The sequence below is a fragment of the Neoarius graeffei genome, chromosome 2 (genome assembly GCF_027579695.1).
Source record: "Neoarius graeffei isolate fNeoGra1 chromosome 2, fNeoGra1.pri, whole genome shotgun sequence".
NCBI lineage: Eukaryota > Metazoa > Chordata > Actinopteri > Siluriformes > Ariidae > Neoarius > Neoarius graeffei.
Genome location: NC_083570.1, coordinates 118271890 through 118289111, shown reverse-complemented (window position 1 = coordinate 118289111; position 17222 = coordinate 118271890). Strand labels below are relative to the sequence as shown.

The 17222-nt window shown below is 42.7% G+C and overlaps 1 protein-coding gene across 5 annotated transcripts in view; it reads left to right on the top strand.

Moving 5' to 3' along the window:
- Window positions 1-17222, top strand: part of LOC132882168 (NACHT, LRR and PYD domains-containing protein 12-like) — a 547173-nt gene that overhangs the window by 28353 nt on the left and 501598 nt on the right. For 4 of the 5 annotated variants that reach the window (XM_060915441.1, XM_060915440.1, XM_060915439.1 and 1 more), the window contains exons 6-8: window positions 1293-3077; window positions 11177-11371; window positions 11774-11947. The exons of the other annotated variant lie outside the window; for it this stretch is intronic. In XM_060915441.1, coding sequence (XP_060771424.1) covers window positions 1293-3077; window positions 11177-11371; window positions 11774-11947 — 2154 coding nt within the window. The remainder of the gene's footprint in view (window positions 1-1292; window positions 3078-11176; window positions 11372-11773; window positions 11948-17222) is intronic. 5 annotated transcript variants of the gene reach the window in all.

Below are 17222 nucleotides of genomic sequence, written 5' to 3'. Positions count from 1 at the left end.
GACACCGTTCCATAATTATCGACATTCAGATGATTTTTTTTTTTTAAAGCGGTATTTGGTCTTTAGTTAGCAAAACATATGTCTACTGATATTGTAATATGTGGTAGATATTTACAAGAAACTGAAAAGTCTCTGAATGGAATAGAAAAATCTGAATATTTCAAGCATGTAATTATTTTATATGTTAGTAATTTAATTCTGGTCTGATTCTATTTATTGCAATTGGATTCCAAATACTCTATAAACATTCCATTCTGTTATGAATCAGAAAAAAATTATTATAAATCACAGCACATTTATTTTTTTTAAGCACTTCATCTACTTCAACAATGTTACACAGAGATCGATCCATAACAGTCGTAAATGTCACTTAATCCCACAGGGTGTCGATAATGGTGGACACCGGTGAAAGTGATCACTATTATCGACACCTCACGTGACTTCTCAAATGCACGTTTAGATACAAAATGGCACCTGCCAAATGAAAGAGTGAGAAATAAAGTAGGTTTTGACGAGGAGATCATGAAATATCTGTGAATTTGATCAGTAAAAACATGTCCATGATCTTTCCACCATGCTTACCTGCGATGATAACGTCCGGGTTTTCCTCAACTTGCTGATCGTGCTAAAAGAAATTCTGTCTCAGGTAACGAGCTGTGTCATCAGACGACAAGATCAAAGGGTGAGGAGGGTCTTCCAGTTGATTAATTAACCAATAATAACTGCTGTAACTGAAACTCAGCTTTGTAAGATTGTTTGTTTGTTTTTTACTGGTAAATCTGAAAAGGTGTCGATAATTATGGACTGTTGATAATTGTAGCTGCTGTTCTAGTAGGAAAAAAGAGCCATGAAAAAAATGATCAGAGACTGAACTGGAAGAGAAAAAAAACAATAACAGTGAAGTGGAGCGCGATAAAGATATGTAAGGAATGGGGGTAAAGTTGAGAAAATAAGAAGAGGTAATGAAAAGGGGCGGAGTCAGGAGATACTTTTCTTGGGGCAAATTTGATTAGATACCACGGTTTAACACACAAGCCAAAAACAAGCGATGGGAGTGGTAATATGGCGGCCAGACGGCTTCACTCGTCTCTACAGCGGGGAATAGGCTCTGAGCTCTCCAGGTTTTATATAGAGCTCAGTGGAAAAGATACAATCAAATCTGGTAAATCCATAGTGTTAGCATCCTAAAGAACGGTTATCTGTGGGAACCAGTCAGAAAAAACTGTGATGTTAAACTGTAATAATTGGAGCCCAGGTCTCACCACGTCTTCTTATTTCACCCCGTTACACAGACATGCCCCAGAATCTCCTGCTGTAAATGAATTCCAGAAGAAGTTCAGATTAAATCTGATGAAGAAGTTTCAGTGTTTAAATGGAGTGATGATAAAGCCGGAAACGCGAGCGCTCCTGAATGAGATCTACACCGAGCTCTACATCACAGAAGGAGACAGTGGAGACATCTATAAAGAACATGAGGTGAGACGGATGGAGGCAGCATCCAGGAGAAAAACAACAGAGGAAACACCAATCAAATGCAGCGACATCTTTAAGCCCTTATCTGAAAAAGCCCAACCCATCAGAACTGTAGTGACAAAGGGCGTGGCTGGTATTGGAAAAACAGTCTCTGTGCAGAAGTTCATTGTGGACTGGGCTGAAGGGAAAGCAAATCAGGACATCCCCCTCATATTTCCACTTCCTTTCAGAGAGCTGAATCTGATGAAGGACCAAAACCTGAGTCTGCTGGAGCTCCTTCATGTCTGCTTTAAGGAAACCAGAGAAACAGAAATGTCCAGGTTGGAAAAGGTTCTGTTCATTTTTGATGGATTGGATGAGTGTCGTTTCCCTCTGGATTTCCGGAACACAGTGAGAGTGTGTGATGTAACTGAATCAGCATCAGTGCGTGTGCTGCTGATAAACCTGATCAAAGGGAATCTGCTTCCCTCTGCTCTCATCTGGATCACCTCCCGACCAGCAGCAGCTGATCAAATCCCCTCTGAGTACGTCCATCGAGTCACAGAGGTACGAGGGTTCAATGACCCACAGAAGGAGGAGTACTTCAGGAAGAGGGTCGGTGATCGGAGCCTGGCCGAGAACATCATCACACACCTGAAGTCATTAAGAAGCCTGTACATCATGTGTCACATCCCAGTCTTCTGCTGGATTTCAGCCGCTGTTCTCGAGAGAATGTTGGGTGAAGCAGAGAGTGGAGAGATCCCCAAGACTCTTACTCAAATGTACACACACTTCCTCATCATTCAGACAAACGTCATCAGAGAAAAATACTCAAAGAAGCAGGAGAGTAATGAAGAAATGCTGCTCAAACTGGGACAACTGGCTTTTGAGCAGCTGGAGAAAGGCAACCTGATCTTCTATGAGGAAGACCTGCGAGGGTGTGGCATTGATGTGACAGAAGCAGCAGTGTACTCAGGTGTGTGTACGCAGATCTTCAGAGAGGAGCCTGGGCTTCACCAAAGTAAAGTGTACTGCTTTGTTCATCTGAGCATTCAGGAGCATCTCGCAGCTCTGTATGTGCATCTGACCTTCATGAAGGAAAAGAGAAATGTTCTTGATCAGAGTCGGTCCTCTGAGACAATTTCAGATGTACACAAGAGGGCTGTAGATCAGACGTTAGAATCTGAGACTGGACATCTGGATCTGTTCCTCCGCTTTCTTCTGGGTCTCTCACTGGAGTCCAATCAGAAACTCTTAGATGCCTTAATAACACAGACAGGAAGTAGCTCCCAGAGCAAAGTTGAAACAGTTCAGTACATTAAGGAGATGATCAGTGGTGGTGATGATGATGATGAAGACCTTCCTGCAGAAAAATCCATCAATCTGTTCCACTGTCTGAATGAACTGGGTGATGATTCTCTCGTGGAGGAAATCCAACGCTACCTGAAATCTGGGAAACGAAGTGAACTCTCTCCTTCACAGTGGTCTGCTCTGGTGTTTGTGTTACTGACTTCAGCACAGGAGCTGGAGGAGTTTGATCTGAGTAAATATACCAGTCCAGAGGAGGTAACAGATCGGGTTCTTGTGAAGGTGATGCCTGTGATTGCAGCATCCAGAAAAGCCGTGTAAGTAAAGCTGAATAGAACTGTTCTACTTTTCCACTGTTAGAAAGAGAGAAACTGAAAGCACTTTGACAGAAACACACTTTGGGATGTTTTGAGTTTCAGGTGATCCAGAGTGTGTTAATACAAATAGACCAGTAGATAAATGAGGGGAAAACAGGTGCATGTAGAATTGAATAAAACTGAAGTTCAGCTATTAAAGAAGTAGAAACCAGTTGATGTCATTTCAGGAGAAAAATGTTTACGTCTCACATTCTGCCATTTTGTCCCAAGAAGTGTGGAAGCTGTGAGCTGAAGATGAAAGTGACAGCCAGCTAACGAGACTCACAAACACCACATTTCCAAAACTGAACAAATAATCAAACAGAACTTTATACTTACAGTTTATTTACAATATTTACAAATTACACCACTATTGCAGGCTCCGATGTCCCGTAAACATTGAGGAGTTTTTTTTCTGTGTAAAACCTTCACTGAGTGCAGTGTGAGGGTTTTTTGTTCACATCCCTCCACATTAAATTTGTGTTGTAGCTGAAATGTAATTACACAGACGCTGGGCCTGTAGAGCCATGCGGAGTTTGCAGTAATACAAAATTATAATTCCAAAAAACTTTACTGTTATTAATGACCTGATAGAGGATATTACACGGTGGCACGAAGATCTGAAATTTATCTTCGAGTGGTGAATGTACATATCACGAGTGAGCGAAGTGAGCATGTAATGTTCTTTATATTATATGGAAATATCCACAAAAAAAATACACAAGTTAATCAAAAGAATTTAAATTTTGAACCGGTTCCCCATTTTGATAGCGCGCGTCTAATCAGCGGGGAAACGCTGGGAGTGACGTCATTGGGGTGAAATATCGGGAAATATGACACAGACATGAGTGTTTTACTGGGAAATCCACCGCTCGTGTTTTTCATCCGAGCTCCATCCGGGATATGGAGAACCAAAACCAAGACATAAATCTCTATCTGTCACTCGTGAGGAAATCAGTGAATTGTTTTGATAAATCTGGGGACTTTTTGTTTGTGACCGTGTCGATATAATAAAAAGAAAATCACACGTTGGCTTGAAGATCTGAAGTTTATCTTCTCGTGTTGAAAAATATTTGACTTGTTCACTTTGCTCACTCGTGATCTATACATTCACCACTCGAAGATAAACTTCATGTCTTTGTGCCACTGTGTAATATCCTCTGTATGTGTCACTCAGGTCCAGGATGTATTTCATATGAAAAATACGAGTGGCGTGTTTCCCAGTAAAACACTCGTGTCTGTCTAATAAAAGGTTATATTCAGGTGGTGAAAACAGCCTTTCACAGAGCGCTTATTAGAAGCACTATTCTTATTTATTTTTAAAACATCACAAGGTCTATCAAAAGAGTTTGTTTCCGGTCGTCCGGCCAACCCTGAACATTTCTGAAGTGTTGGAAAAATACAAGCAGTCTTTTTTCTTTAAGTATCACGCATTTCAAATGATGGAAAATGTTTACCGCTGCTCAGAAACAATCGCGGCTACAGGCGCAGCCATATTTGATGTACCATGTGACGACGGCGATAACACGCAGGAATTCAACGTGATTCTCACGGGAAACCAATTGGCGACAAAATGGTGACAAACGTAATGAAAACACATGCAATATTTAACGTTCACATGCATGAAAACCAGTCACAGCCAATATAAAAAATATCCCATACTCATCCCTCCACACACAATCCCAGTCAAAATCACACATCAGCATTCGTGTCCGCCTGCAATTATACCGCCACTGAAAAAGGTGCTCAGGTCAGTGCAGACATCCCACTTGAAGATCTGCTGGAAAGGTTTGAACATTGATTCAATAAAACTGTCATGTAAGTGGCGGTAGACGGATGTCATCGCTGGAAGAGTGTGTTTATGATAAAAACAATAAGCAGGTATACAATTCCAAAACATTCGGAAGAATCAAAATTGGAAGATGAGCAAAGGTCATGTGATCTACAGACAGGCGAGTCGGGGCCGAGACAAAAACCAGAGTAATAACACAAAGAAAGGCTCGAGAAGGTCAGACATGAGTGCACTGAGCGGTTACTTCACAAAGTCTGTTTGTGTTCAGCCTGTAATTGGTCCATGAGTCACGCGCTGCTCGTTGAGAGTGCGACTGCACATGGGTGCCAGTGATAGTTCGTGGCTGGGGGACGGATGTGACAAAAACGTTATTTTAATGAATATTAAAATGAACCTCTTCCATGTCATTTTAAAACGAGATCCGAAACTGACATTAAAACATGTTTAAAATTTAGTGGATGTGATTATTTTCTGGTCCAATCTGACCTGCGCAGCTGAATAGGACATGGAACTTCCTCAGACCTGTGCTTTTCAGTCATGTCCACATTATGCTGTACTTCTGTACTTGTCCTTCATCACTTTGTGCCATTGCTCTTATTTCATCACTCTGTCCATTTTCCATTATCAGGTCTCTCTCGCCGTCCACCTGTTGTTGCAGTGACTCCCTGGGTTTCAGTAGATGCTTCCTATTTCTGCGAAAAACGTCACCATTCTCTGTCATGACACTGTATGATCTGGGAGCAACCTGTTTGAGAACGATGGCTTTTTTATCCCATGATCCAGGCCCTTGAATGCGAACTATATCCTTCTCCTGTAGAGGCACAAGATCAGTGGTTATGTGATCATGACCCATCTTTTGTTTCTGCTTTAATTTTCTGGCTCTGTCAGCCCACACGTCATCTCTGTGTTCAGGACTGCCTGTGCAATAACTGGGCAATCGAGTACAGATGTTCCGACCCATCAATAGTTCTGCTGGTGTCTTGCCACTTTCCAGTGGTGCAGCCCGGTATGCCATCAGGGCCGGTAGGGGTCAGTGTTGCTACGTGCTGCTTCCTTTAATAGTCTTTTCACAATCTGAACCCCTTTCTCTGCTTTCCCATTGGCCTGAGGATACAGGGGACTGGAGGTTATGTGACTGAACTCATACTCTGCAGCAAATGCCTGAAAGTCATTACTGGCAAAGGGAGGGCCATTATCAGAAACCAGAGTTAGAGGGATGCCCTGCCTGGAAAAGATTGACTTCAGTTGAGTTCTTCCAGCTTTTGATGTGGTACTGGACAAGAGAGATGTTTCTGGCCGCATGGTGGTGTAGTGGTTAGCACGGTTGCCTCACAGCAAGAAGGTTCTGGGTTCGAACCCAGCGGTCGGTGAGGGCCTTTCTGTGTGGAGTTTGCATGCTCTCCCCATGTCTGGGTGGGTTTCCTCCGGGTGCTCCGGTTTCCCCCACAATCCAAAGACATGCAGTTAGGTTGCCGTGGGGCGGCCTTGGGCTGAGGTGCCCTTGAACAAGGTACCTGACCCCGGGCGCTCTGGTGTGGCTGCCCACTGCTCTGAGTGTGTGTGTGTGTGTGTTCACTGCTTTAGATGGGTGAAATGCAGAGGACGAATTTCACTGTGCTTGGAGTGTGCATGTGACAAATAAATAAAGGTTTCTTCTTTAATTTGAATAGTAGTCTATAACTAACAAATAATCTTTGCCCTCATGGTGAAGTAGATCATTTCCTACCTTTTCCCAAGGTTGTGATGGGAGTTCTGTGTTAATGAGGGGTTCCTTTGTTTGCTTATAGTGATACTCCTGACATGTAGCACACTCACTGATGAGCTGATCGATATCAGAGTTCATGTTTGGCCAGTAAAGAGCCTCATGTACACTTTTTTTTTTTTACTTTTCTGCACCCAGATGTCCCTCGTATATCCTTGTGAGCATTTCACGTCCCTTAGATGTGGGAACCACAATCCTGTCACACTTAAGCAGAAGTCCATCCACCACAGAGAGCTCAGACTGAACGTGATGATATTGTTTACATGAGCCCCTTCTCCATCCCTCTCTGAGATTTCTCATCACTTTACTCAGAGTGGGGTCCTTCAATATCTCAGAGGCGATCTTTGATAGCTTTTCCTGTGTGGCCGGCAAGGATGCATAGGCCATATCCACATGGAGAGCCATATCGTCTTCTAACTGGTTGTCATGTGTGACCCATCATGCAGCCCTGGACAGTGTATCTACTATGATCATCTGTGTCCCTGGCAGATATGTGAGCTCATAATCATAGCGCTGCAGTCTCATCATCAGATGCTGTATCCGGGGTAACGTGTCACACAGGTTTTTCTTTACGATCCCGAGCAGTGGCTTATGATCTATTTCCAAGATAATCTGAGGAAGTCCATAGACATAAGTATGAAATTTTTCACATCCAAAAGCCAACCCAAGACACTCCTTTTCAATTTGTGCATATCTGCACTCTGCAGCCATCATGGAACGCGACACATATGCTGCCATTCTCCTTCATGTTCCTGAAGAAGTACAGCCCCTAACCCATCCTTGGAGGCATCTGTAGACACCTTTGTTCTCTTTTCAGGGCAGAAAAATTTTAGTAGAGGTTCAGTTGTTAAAAGATGTAGCAGTTCCTTCCATTCTGTCTCATGTTCATGTCCCCTTTGGAACTCTGTCTCTTGGTGCAACAGCTTTCTTAGGTTAGCAGTCCTCCCAGCTAGATTCGGTATGAATTTCCCCAGGTAGTTAAACATACCTCGAGCCCGCTGCACCCCTATTCTGTCCTTGGTTCTTTCCATTTCCTCTATGGCTTTTGCCTTTTCCTTGTCTGGTTGGACCCTTTCCGCTGAGATCTTGTCCCCTAGGAACCTAATCTTGTTGACCCTGAACTCACATTTGTCTCTGTTCAGTTTGAGTCCATATTCCTGTATTCGCCCCAGGGTTTTCTCTAGTCTGGTGTCATGCTCCTTCTGTGTGGAGCCCCACATGACCAGATCATCTACATAAACACGCACCCCATCTAGCCCTTCAATGATTTGCTCCATCGCTCGGTGAAAAATTTCTGGGGCCAAGCCGATATCAAAAGGCCGGCCCATATATAAGTACCTGCCGAAGGGAGTGTAAAAAGTATACAGCTTAGTGCTCTGTTCATCGATCCTCAGCCGCCAGAATCCATGTGAGGCATCCATTTTTGAAAAGTGCCTTGCTCCTGTCATTTCACTTATGATTTCTTCCCTTTTTGGAATCTGATGGTGTTCTCTATTGACATTCGGCTTTCAGATCCTTCGGGGTCATACAAACACGTAATTTGTCTTTTTTTTTTATTTAACACAGACCGTGGAATTTACACAATCAGTGGGCTCTTCGACCCTCTTTATGACACCCAGACCCTCCATGCGGTCTCGTTCTGCCTTCAATTTGTCCCGGAGAGCCACTGGAACTCTTCTGGGTGCATGAATCACAGGTTGTGCATCCTCTCTTAGTTTGATGGAGTGTGTAAAGGGCAGTGCACCAAAACCCTGAAATACATCAGCATATTTGTGTACTATAGCCTCATGTGTCAAGTTTGTATTGTGTTGCTTGTATGCCATTTTGTTGATGGTATGAACTCGTTTTACCAAATCCACAGATGCCTCATCTCCCAATAGTGACTCATGTCCATCAGGCACCACAACCAACATCAGCTGGTGAACACGATCCTTACCCTTAACCCGGAGCCTCCATGTCCCTTTTGTCTCAATACTTTGTCCATTATATGCTGTCAAAGCCACCATTTTGTGATGTATTTTTGGTCTCCCTTTGAGATTTTGTGCATCGCTCCAGCTTATTAGGTTTGCCTTAGCCCCTGTGTCTAGCTTCAAAGGAACTATGGTGTTCTTTCCAAGCACAGGAGCTCCCCATGTTTCACTCTGAGGCCCCACAGTGTGCACTTCATTTGCCTCATCTCTGACCTGTTGTGATTCACATTGCACCATTCCAATAAACAAAGTCTCTTCCTTTTCAAATGCATTGACAGCCTTCCTTCCTTCAGATTTTTCCTCCCAAAACCACATCTTTGCAAAGTGATTTCTGCCTTTACATTTTGCACAGTTCTTTCCATATGCCAGACATTGCCAGGCTGCGTGTCTTGCCGCACCTTCTGCAGTCATACAGTGCTGGATTCCTCGGCTCCACAGGCCCTCTAGTGTCCTCCTTGTTTATAACGTCCACTGACAAGGTGTCCAGTCCCCGCATGCTTGTTACCGTGGCGCTATTTTCTCCAAACACCTTCGCATGCATGGCACACAGTTCACTAGTGTGACAAAGGTTCACTGCTCTATCCAAAGTTAGGTCCCTGTCCCTCAGCAGTTTTTCTCTTACTCTTGTCACATATTCCAGAAACGATTTGATCACGCATCATTGAATCTTTAAGTCGTCCAAAGTTGCATGTTTGTGCTTTTGTTTTCAGATCAATCAAAAAGGTATCAAAGGACTCTCCCAGTTTTTGCATGTGGGAGCAAAACACACACCTCTCATAAATCTCATTTTTTCGGGCGTGCAGTAGTCGTCAAAGAGCTTCAGCACCTTATTCAGGTCATTTTTTTGTCATCCTCCGCCTCAAACGTGAATGTGTTCTACACCTCAATAGCTTGGGGGCCAGCCACTTTTAGCAACAAAGCTACTTTATGTGCATCAGGTTTAGTTGAGGCTCCAATCGCTTCCATGTTGAGGAGAAACCATTGCTTGAATGTGCGCCAATTTGCATCCGCGTTCCCGTCCAGTTGGAGATCAACAAGCAGTTGGATTCCGTCCATCATAACAGTATGTCCTTATGGTGCGTTTCGTTAATCCTGGTACCACACATTGTTGTTTTAATAGTTAAATAAGACGCTCATACTATCAGTTAACAGTCAGTGTCGCTTTACTCGCACATGCTTAAGTTATGACAACAACTTTACAACAGCCCACAATCTGTCAACTCCAATCTGTCTTACGACAGCTACTGTTATCAACACATCTTCATGCTCATGCATTCATTGTGGAACTGATAAAGCAGAACATTATGAAGTGTTGATATTGCGTTTGTGGGATTAAACATTGGGCGGTGGTGTATGAACAAAGAAGAAAAACACCTCAAAAAGTATTAATTTTATTTTCATGAAATCCTGCAATCATGCATATAATTATAATAAATTTCCATCATAACTCAGTTTGATATTTAGTCACACCAAATTTTGTACGTACCACTTTAATACGGTTCTGAAAGAAAAGTAAAAAAATCTGACCATTGTACCCTGAATTTTTTGAGGTTGTGACAGAAAACCATTTCATTATCCATCCATCCATCATCCGTAACCGCTTATCCTGTGCAGGGTCGCGGGCGGGGTGGAGCCTATCCTAGCTGACTATAGATGAGAGGCAGGGTTCACCCTGGACAAGTCACCAGATCATCGCAGGGCGACACACAGACACACACAACCATTCACACTCACATTCACACCTACGGTCAATTTAGAGCCACCAGTTATCCGAACCTACATGTCTTTGGACTGTGGGGGAAACTGGAGCACCCAGAGGAAACCCACACAGACACGGAGAGAACATGCAAACTCCACACAGAAAGGGCCCCGTCAGCCATTGGACTCGAACCCACAACCTTCTTGCTGTGAGGTGACAGTGCTCACCACTACACCACCGTGCTGCCCCTGTGACAGAAAACACAATTTATTATTTTTTTTTTTTTTGCTTGCCCTAATATAAATTTATTCCATGCTAATTATTCTGTTGTTGTTGTTGTAATGTCCTGACAGCTTTTATAAATTGTAACTTTTTTGTTGTGTTGACCTTCTCACAGCTTTTATTCTTTTTCATGCTGTCGCTCTTTGGTGTGTTTATTTGTCTCTGAAACAAAAAGCTCTGTCTCAAACTTCAGTGTCATTTTCTGGGAGAGGTCTTTACCCCCCACACACAGGGAAAGTCAGACAGGGAGACACAACACACAGAGTGTAAGGGGAAGAACATGTCCAGTCTGTAAATCACTGGCACCAGGAACAAATAAGGAGCACCTGGCAACACACACACACACACACTGTTATCCAATGAGCTCATCATAAGTCGCTCCATAAAACCCCTTCAGCACAGGGCTGGTGATCATTTCAGTCGCTCACTAATTAGAGAACAAATCCAATGTCTGAGCTGTTCAGATAAATATGACTCTGCCTCTAACTCTGCTTCATCTCAACCTGACTTTGATCATTTGGGTGAGTTTATTATGTTTTATTTTATTTCCTTCAGTATCAGTTGTGATAGAATTGAAGAGAGCAGCACTGAAGCTCTGGTCTCAGTGCTCAACTCAGAAACCTCCAATCTGAGAGAACTGCATCTGACTGGGAGGACACTGGATCTGACTGGGAATAAACTAGAAGATTCAGGAGTGAAGCGTCTCTGCGCTGGACTGGAGAATCCTCACTGTAAAGTGGAGAACCTGGTGTAAGATCATCTCTTTGTGTACATTATTGATTTTCAGTTGAATTTGACTGTAACAGTACAACATGCAGAACAAATATATTCCTCATTAAACTCAGCACTTCTGCATTAAAGCACTAATTAAACACACTGAGAATTTGATACATGGGGATAAAAATACAGTTAAACACATGAGTCAGGTTTCTTTTTTCTTTTTTTCCTTAAACCAGTAAAACCTTTACACCTCTTGTAGACTCGATGTCAAGAAAAATCAAAAATAGCTTTAATAATTGGTCAGAGTTAATAATATCTTGTGATTGGACAAGAGAAGGGAGACAGTCCATCATCAGACACATCATCTTTAAAGTCAGTATTAAACCAAGATGAAAATCTGTTGATGAAGTGTGTGTCATTGTGTCTCTGCAGGTTGCGGCAGTGTGGTGTCTCAGATGAAGGCTGTGCTGCTCTGAGTTCAGCTCTGAGATCAAACCCCTCACACCTGAGAGAACTGGATCTGTCCCATAATAATTTCGGAGACTCAAGAGTGAAGCGTCTCTCTGCTGTACTGGAGAATCCTCACTGTAAACTGGAGATACTGGGGTAAGATCATCTCTCTGAGAGTCACATGACCTCAGACACCTGAGACACAAACTAACTGCCCTCTGTGTGAGCAGCAGTGACATGGTGGAAATGATCTCGGGAATATAAAATTTGAAAACTAAAATGAGACATTAATGCCATAGAATTGATGAAAAATCTCATCTCATCTCATTATCTCTAGCCGCTTTATCCTGTTCTACAGGGTCGCAGGCAAGCTGGAGCCTATCCCAGCTGACTACGGGCGAAAGGCGGGGTACACCCTGGACAAGTCGCCAGGTCATCACAGGGCTGACACATAGACACAGACAACCATTCACACTCACATTCACACCTACGGTCAATTTAGAGTCACCAGTTAACCTAACCTGCATGTCTTTGGATTGTGGGGGAAACCGGAGCACCCAGAGGAAACCCACGCGGACACGGGGAGAACATGCAAACTCCGCACAGAGAGGCCCTCACCGGCCACGGGGCTCGAACCCGGACCTTCTTGCTGTGAGGCGACAGTGCTAACCACTACGCCACCGTGCCGCCCTTGATGAAAAAAATGGCTTTTAAATTAAAAAAAAAAATTAAATGGAGCCGACCATAGTAACCGTCTTTCTGCTGATTTTTGAATAATTCAAATAATCTAATATAGTAATAAATGTAGCCATAAGCAGATATAAATTATTACTAATTTCATGGTAAGTGAAAAAGCTCAGCACATCTGGCTCTCTGTCTTCATGTCACTCTGATGTACATTTTCTATTTACTGTAAATTTGACTCCCTAAATCTGTCGAACCTGATGAATCCGAGATGTAAATATTTTACACTGTCAGTTTTATAATTCACGAATTTTTTAATTGGTAATAAATTATCAGTCAGTAATGTGGTTTAGACAAGACAGGAATGTTTATTCTCCTCAAAATGAACGCTTTAAGTTTGGCATTAGCCGATCTTTGTTGAATTCATGATGGTGCTTGTTTTTCATGATGATTCAGACTTTTAGTTCCTTGATTCGACAATAATATAAATCTATAGTGTTATATAAATGCACAATGTAGACGACAGAGAAACGAGTTTATTGTCCCTGTGTAGTGCACTATAAGTCTAGTAGAGACCCATCTGAGATTCAGTCTCTCTCTCTCTCGGATTAAAGTTCATGGTCACTCTGCTGTTTTCTGTTCAGCTTCAGCTGCTGATGGTTTAATATCCCACACAACAGATGAGAGAAATAAATATAACACTCAGTGTTATCATCATCGGGCGGCACGGTGGTGTAGTGATTAGCACGGTCGCCTCACAGCAAGAAGGTTCTGGGTTCAAACCTAGCGGCTGGAGAGGGCCTTTCTGTGTGGAGTTTGCGTGTTCTCCCCGTGTCTGTGTGGGTTTCCTCCAGGTGCTCTGGTTTCCCCCACAATCCAAAGACATGCAGGTTAGGTTAATATGGGACGGCCTTGGGCTGAGGTGCCCTTGAGCGAGGCACCTAACTCCCAACTGCTCCCCAGGTGCTGTTAGCATGGCTGCCCACTGCTCTGGGTATGTGTGTGTGCTCATTGCTCACGTGTGTGTGCATGTGTGTGTTCACTGCTTCAGATGGGTTAAATGCAGAGAGGAAATTTCATGTGTGTGATGAATAAAATTTTTCTTTCTTTCTTTCTTTCTTTCTTTCTTTCTTTCTTTCTTTCTTTCTTTCTTTCTTTCTGTCTTTCTTTCTTAATTACACTGTTAATTAGAATCAAAGTCCGAGTCCTTCCCATGTCAGGACCTGGTCTTCCCAGGCAGTCTCCCGTCCCAGTACTAACCAGGCCCTTAAGGTGCATTGGGCGGCACCGATCTCTGCTTCTATAGCCCTCGGCCTCTCGCCTATACAGTTAGGGTTACAGTGGGGGGCGCGTCCTCTGGTACCCGCGAGAGTTTAACTCCCCACTCGTCAGTGGCAGAGCCAGACAGTTTTTCTAGGGGTGGCCAGACTGAGATTATTGTTCACACAGGGGTGGCACATAAACTGATCTCTTGTTGTTGTTTTTCTGTGTGGCAAGTCGCTGTAGGTCTCGTGGTGTTTCTTGGTCACTCCCTCATTAATCTGGACAGGCAATGACTGCCATGTGGAATTACATCATGAAGACCTGCATAATAAGATTTTTAATGTATTACCAGGGGTTAAATTGGGCCGGGGCTGTCCGGGGCTGAGCCCTGGCACATAAGCTCGGAGCGGATGGCATATGATCAGGGGTTAAATTGGGCCGGGGCTGAGCCCCGGCACATAAGCTCGGAGCGGATGGCATATGATCACGCACACATCAAAAGCAACAAACCCTTTTCACGATTTTCAGCTCTGAATAATTAAATATCGTTTTATTAATCAATAAACCCATGACTTTTATGAGATAGATCATAGTTTTCCTGATAACAAGACGACCTGTCAAAGCTATTTAGAACAGAACTTGCGATCAGAGATTCTGGTTTCTGGAACACTGCGTGGGTTGCCAATTCCGCTTTTTATAAGCGACTTTGGGGTTTCTTTTTTTGTGAGCTCACTTTAAAAAAAATCAGAAGTCGTGGTTTGCGGGTTTTTGGGCTTGTGTTTCAGCGTTGTGACTTGTTTATAATTTTCTCCGTACACTGTCTCCCCTTTTACCTGCATACGAACATAATCATTATCATATTTTTTATTATTAAAAACAAAATATCAAATAATACTGAAGAGGGGAAAAATAATCTCATCTCATCTCATTATCTCTAGCCGCTTTATCCTTCTACAGGGTCGCAGGCAAGCTGGAGCCTATCCCAGCTGACTATGGGCGAAAGGCGGGGTACACCCTGGACAAGTCGCCAGGTCATCACAGGGCTGACACATAGACACAGACAACCATTCACACTCACATTCACACCTACGGTCAATTTAGAGTCACCAGTTAACCTAACCTGCATGTCTTTGGACTGTGGGGGAAACCGGAGCACCCGGAGGAAACCCACGCGGACACGGGGAGAACATGCAAACTCCACACAGAAAGGCCCTCGCCGGCCCCGGGGCTCGAACCCAGGACCTTCTTGCTGTGAGGCGACAGCGCTAACCACTACACCACCGTGCCGCCCGGGAAAAATAATACTGATCTAAATATGTTGTGTTTTTATTTTTAGACAGTATGTGTTTAGCAAAACACATACTGTCTAAAAATAAAAACACAACATATTTATATCAGTATTATTGTCAATCAAATATATTCATGCAGTGAATGCAACCAAATACAAACAACACTATAACATTGGAAGCATTTATTATTATTGTTATTATTATGTATTCAATTATTTATTTGGCATGTGGTGCTTTTTGTATTGTCTAGAACATACATAAGATGAGCATATTATAGCAGCAAAATAGAAGCACAATCATTTGAATGCAGCAAAACTTTTGCTGCATTCAAATGATTGTGCTTCTATTTTGCTGCTATAATATGCTCATCTTATGTATGTTCTAGACAATACAAAAAGCACCACATGCCAAATAAATAATTGAATACATAATAATAACAATAATAATAAATGCTTCCAATGTTATAGTGTTGTTTGTATTTGGTTGCATTCACTGCATGAATATATTTGATTGACAATTTGACTGACAGTGTTTTGGCATATTTAACATTTATCCTCCAAAATAAATCAACTGTTTTGGTTTAAGATTGTGCAAGCCTTCAAATTTTCTCACTGAACATTTCTCCTTCACATTTTTCACCTGTAGGCATGTGACAAGATTTAACATGATATTGCTCAACCTACCTCTGTAAAGTCAGCTAACAACTTATTAAAATGCACCAGAATTCAGCAAATAACATGTATGATAATAAAAAACTTCTGGGGGAGGACCCCCAGACCCCCCACTAATCATTTCCTTCAAACCAATGTACAACAACCTGTACAATCTGTTACATTGGCCAACCAGTCTACATTCAAACTGCCATAATGTGTAGGGGGGCACTACAAGACACACATAGGCCTACAACACACAGATAAGGTGTATATCTCTGTGCAATATGATATGGTTATCAAATTAGAGGGTTATTTTCCAAAAAGTATATTGGGGCAGGGCGGCGGGGGCAGGGGCGGGTACGAGGCAGAGCCCCCCCACATAACCAATCCCAATTTAACCCCTGTGTATTACTAAGCTGTTTAAAAAAAAAAAACAGTTGTGAAAATTGTGCCTTTTTAATTGGTGATAAAGCTCACACAATTGAGAAAAATTCTCTTATGTATGAATAAGAGAAGGTACTTCTGCAAAATTTTAATTCTTGTGTTGCTGTGATTCGAAGCAAACTGATTTCCAAATTGTATTTCCAAATTGCAACATTCCTGAACACACTCATGTCAAACAAACTTGTATTCTTGTGTTGTTGAAGCCAAACTGAGTTTTATAGAAGACACTCGTGTCAAACAAACTTACAAAAGTTGTATCCTCCGGTTGCTGTATTCACAGGTATGGTGACTGCTATTTTACACAATCTAAAGACCTCATGAAACACCTCATGGTGGGGCTCAATGAATTTGGTCAGTTCAACTATTCTAGATGGTTTTTCTTGGCGTGCGTGGCTTTTCCTCTCTAGGATTCTTTTTAGATGATGTAACTCGTGTCTCATGTCTTCAATATTGCTTCCATAGATGGATGCAAAGGGTAGCAGAGCTGCTTAATCACAAAATGTAGCGTTTGTGGGATTCGGCGCCGGAACGCCCCTCATCACTTGACAGCTGGGTTTAGAAAACAGTGTGTTGATCTCACTGAGCATATGGTCAAGGACTGGGTAAAATAACCCTGTGCGAAAACTGTCCTTTTGCTCAGGACGCCCACCTAGCTGACTCATGACTGCATGTCCATCAAGCCTTTTGCTCAGTATTTTCTCTCTTTTGGGTGCAGGATCAGTCTCGAGGGAATACCACGGGGCCTTAAAGTTTCTTTGTCTGTCCCCCCCAACTGTCCTTGGAAATACTGTAAGCTGGGCTTGGCTATTGGCTCGAGATCTGGAGATGTCTAAAACAAGAAAAAGAAATGGAAGACATTTCAGTTATGCTACTAATACATCTGTGTGTCATTTGTGAGTGTATGAATGTGAATCATATACAGTACCTGGTGGCCCGCTCTGGTTTGGGCATTTCACTGAAAGCCCAACTGCATTGTTGTGCCCTTGATGCACATGAAGTCTTTCATCTGTTCATTGAGATACACAAGTTAAAATGATGACCCCAATATGTCTGGATGTCACATCTAAACCACATTTTTGAAATGAAGTTCTTGAAATG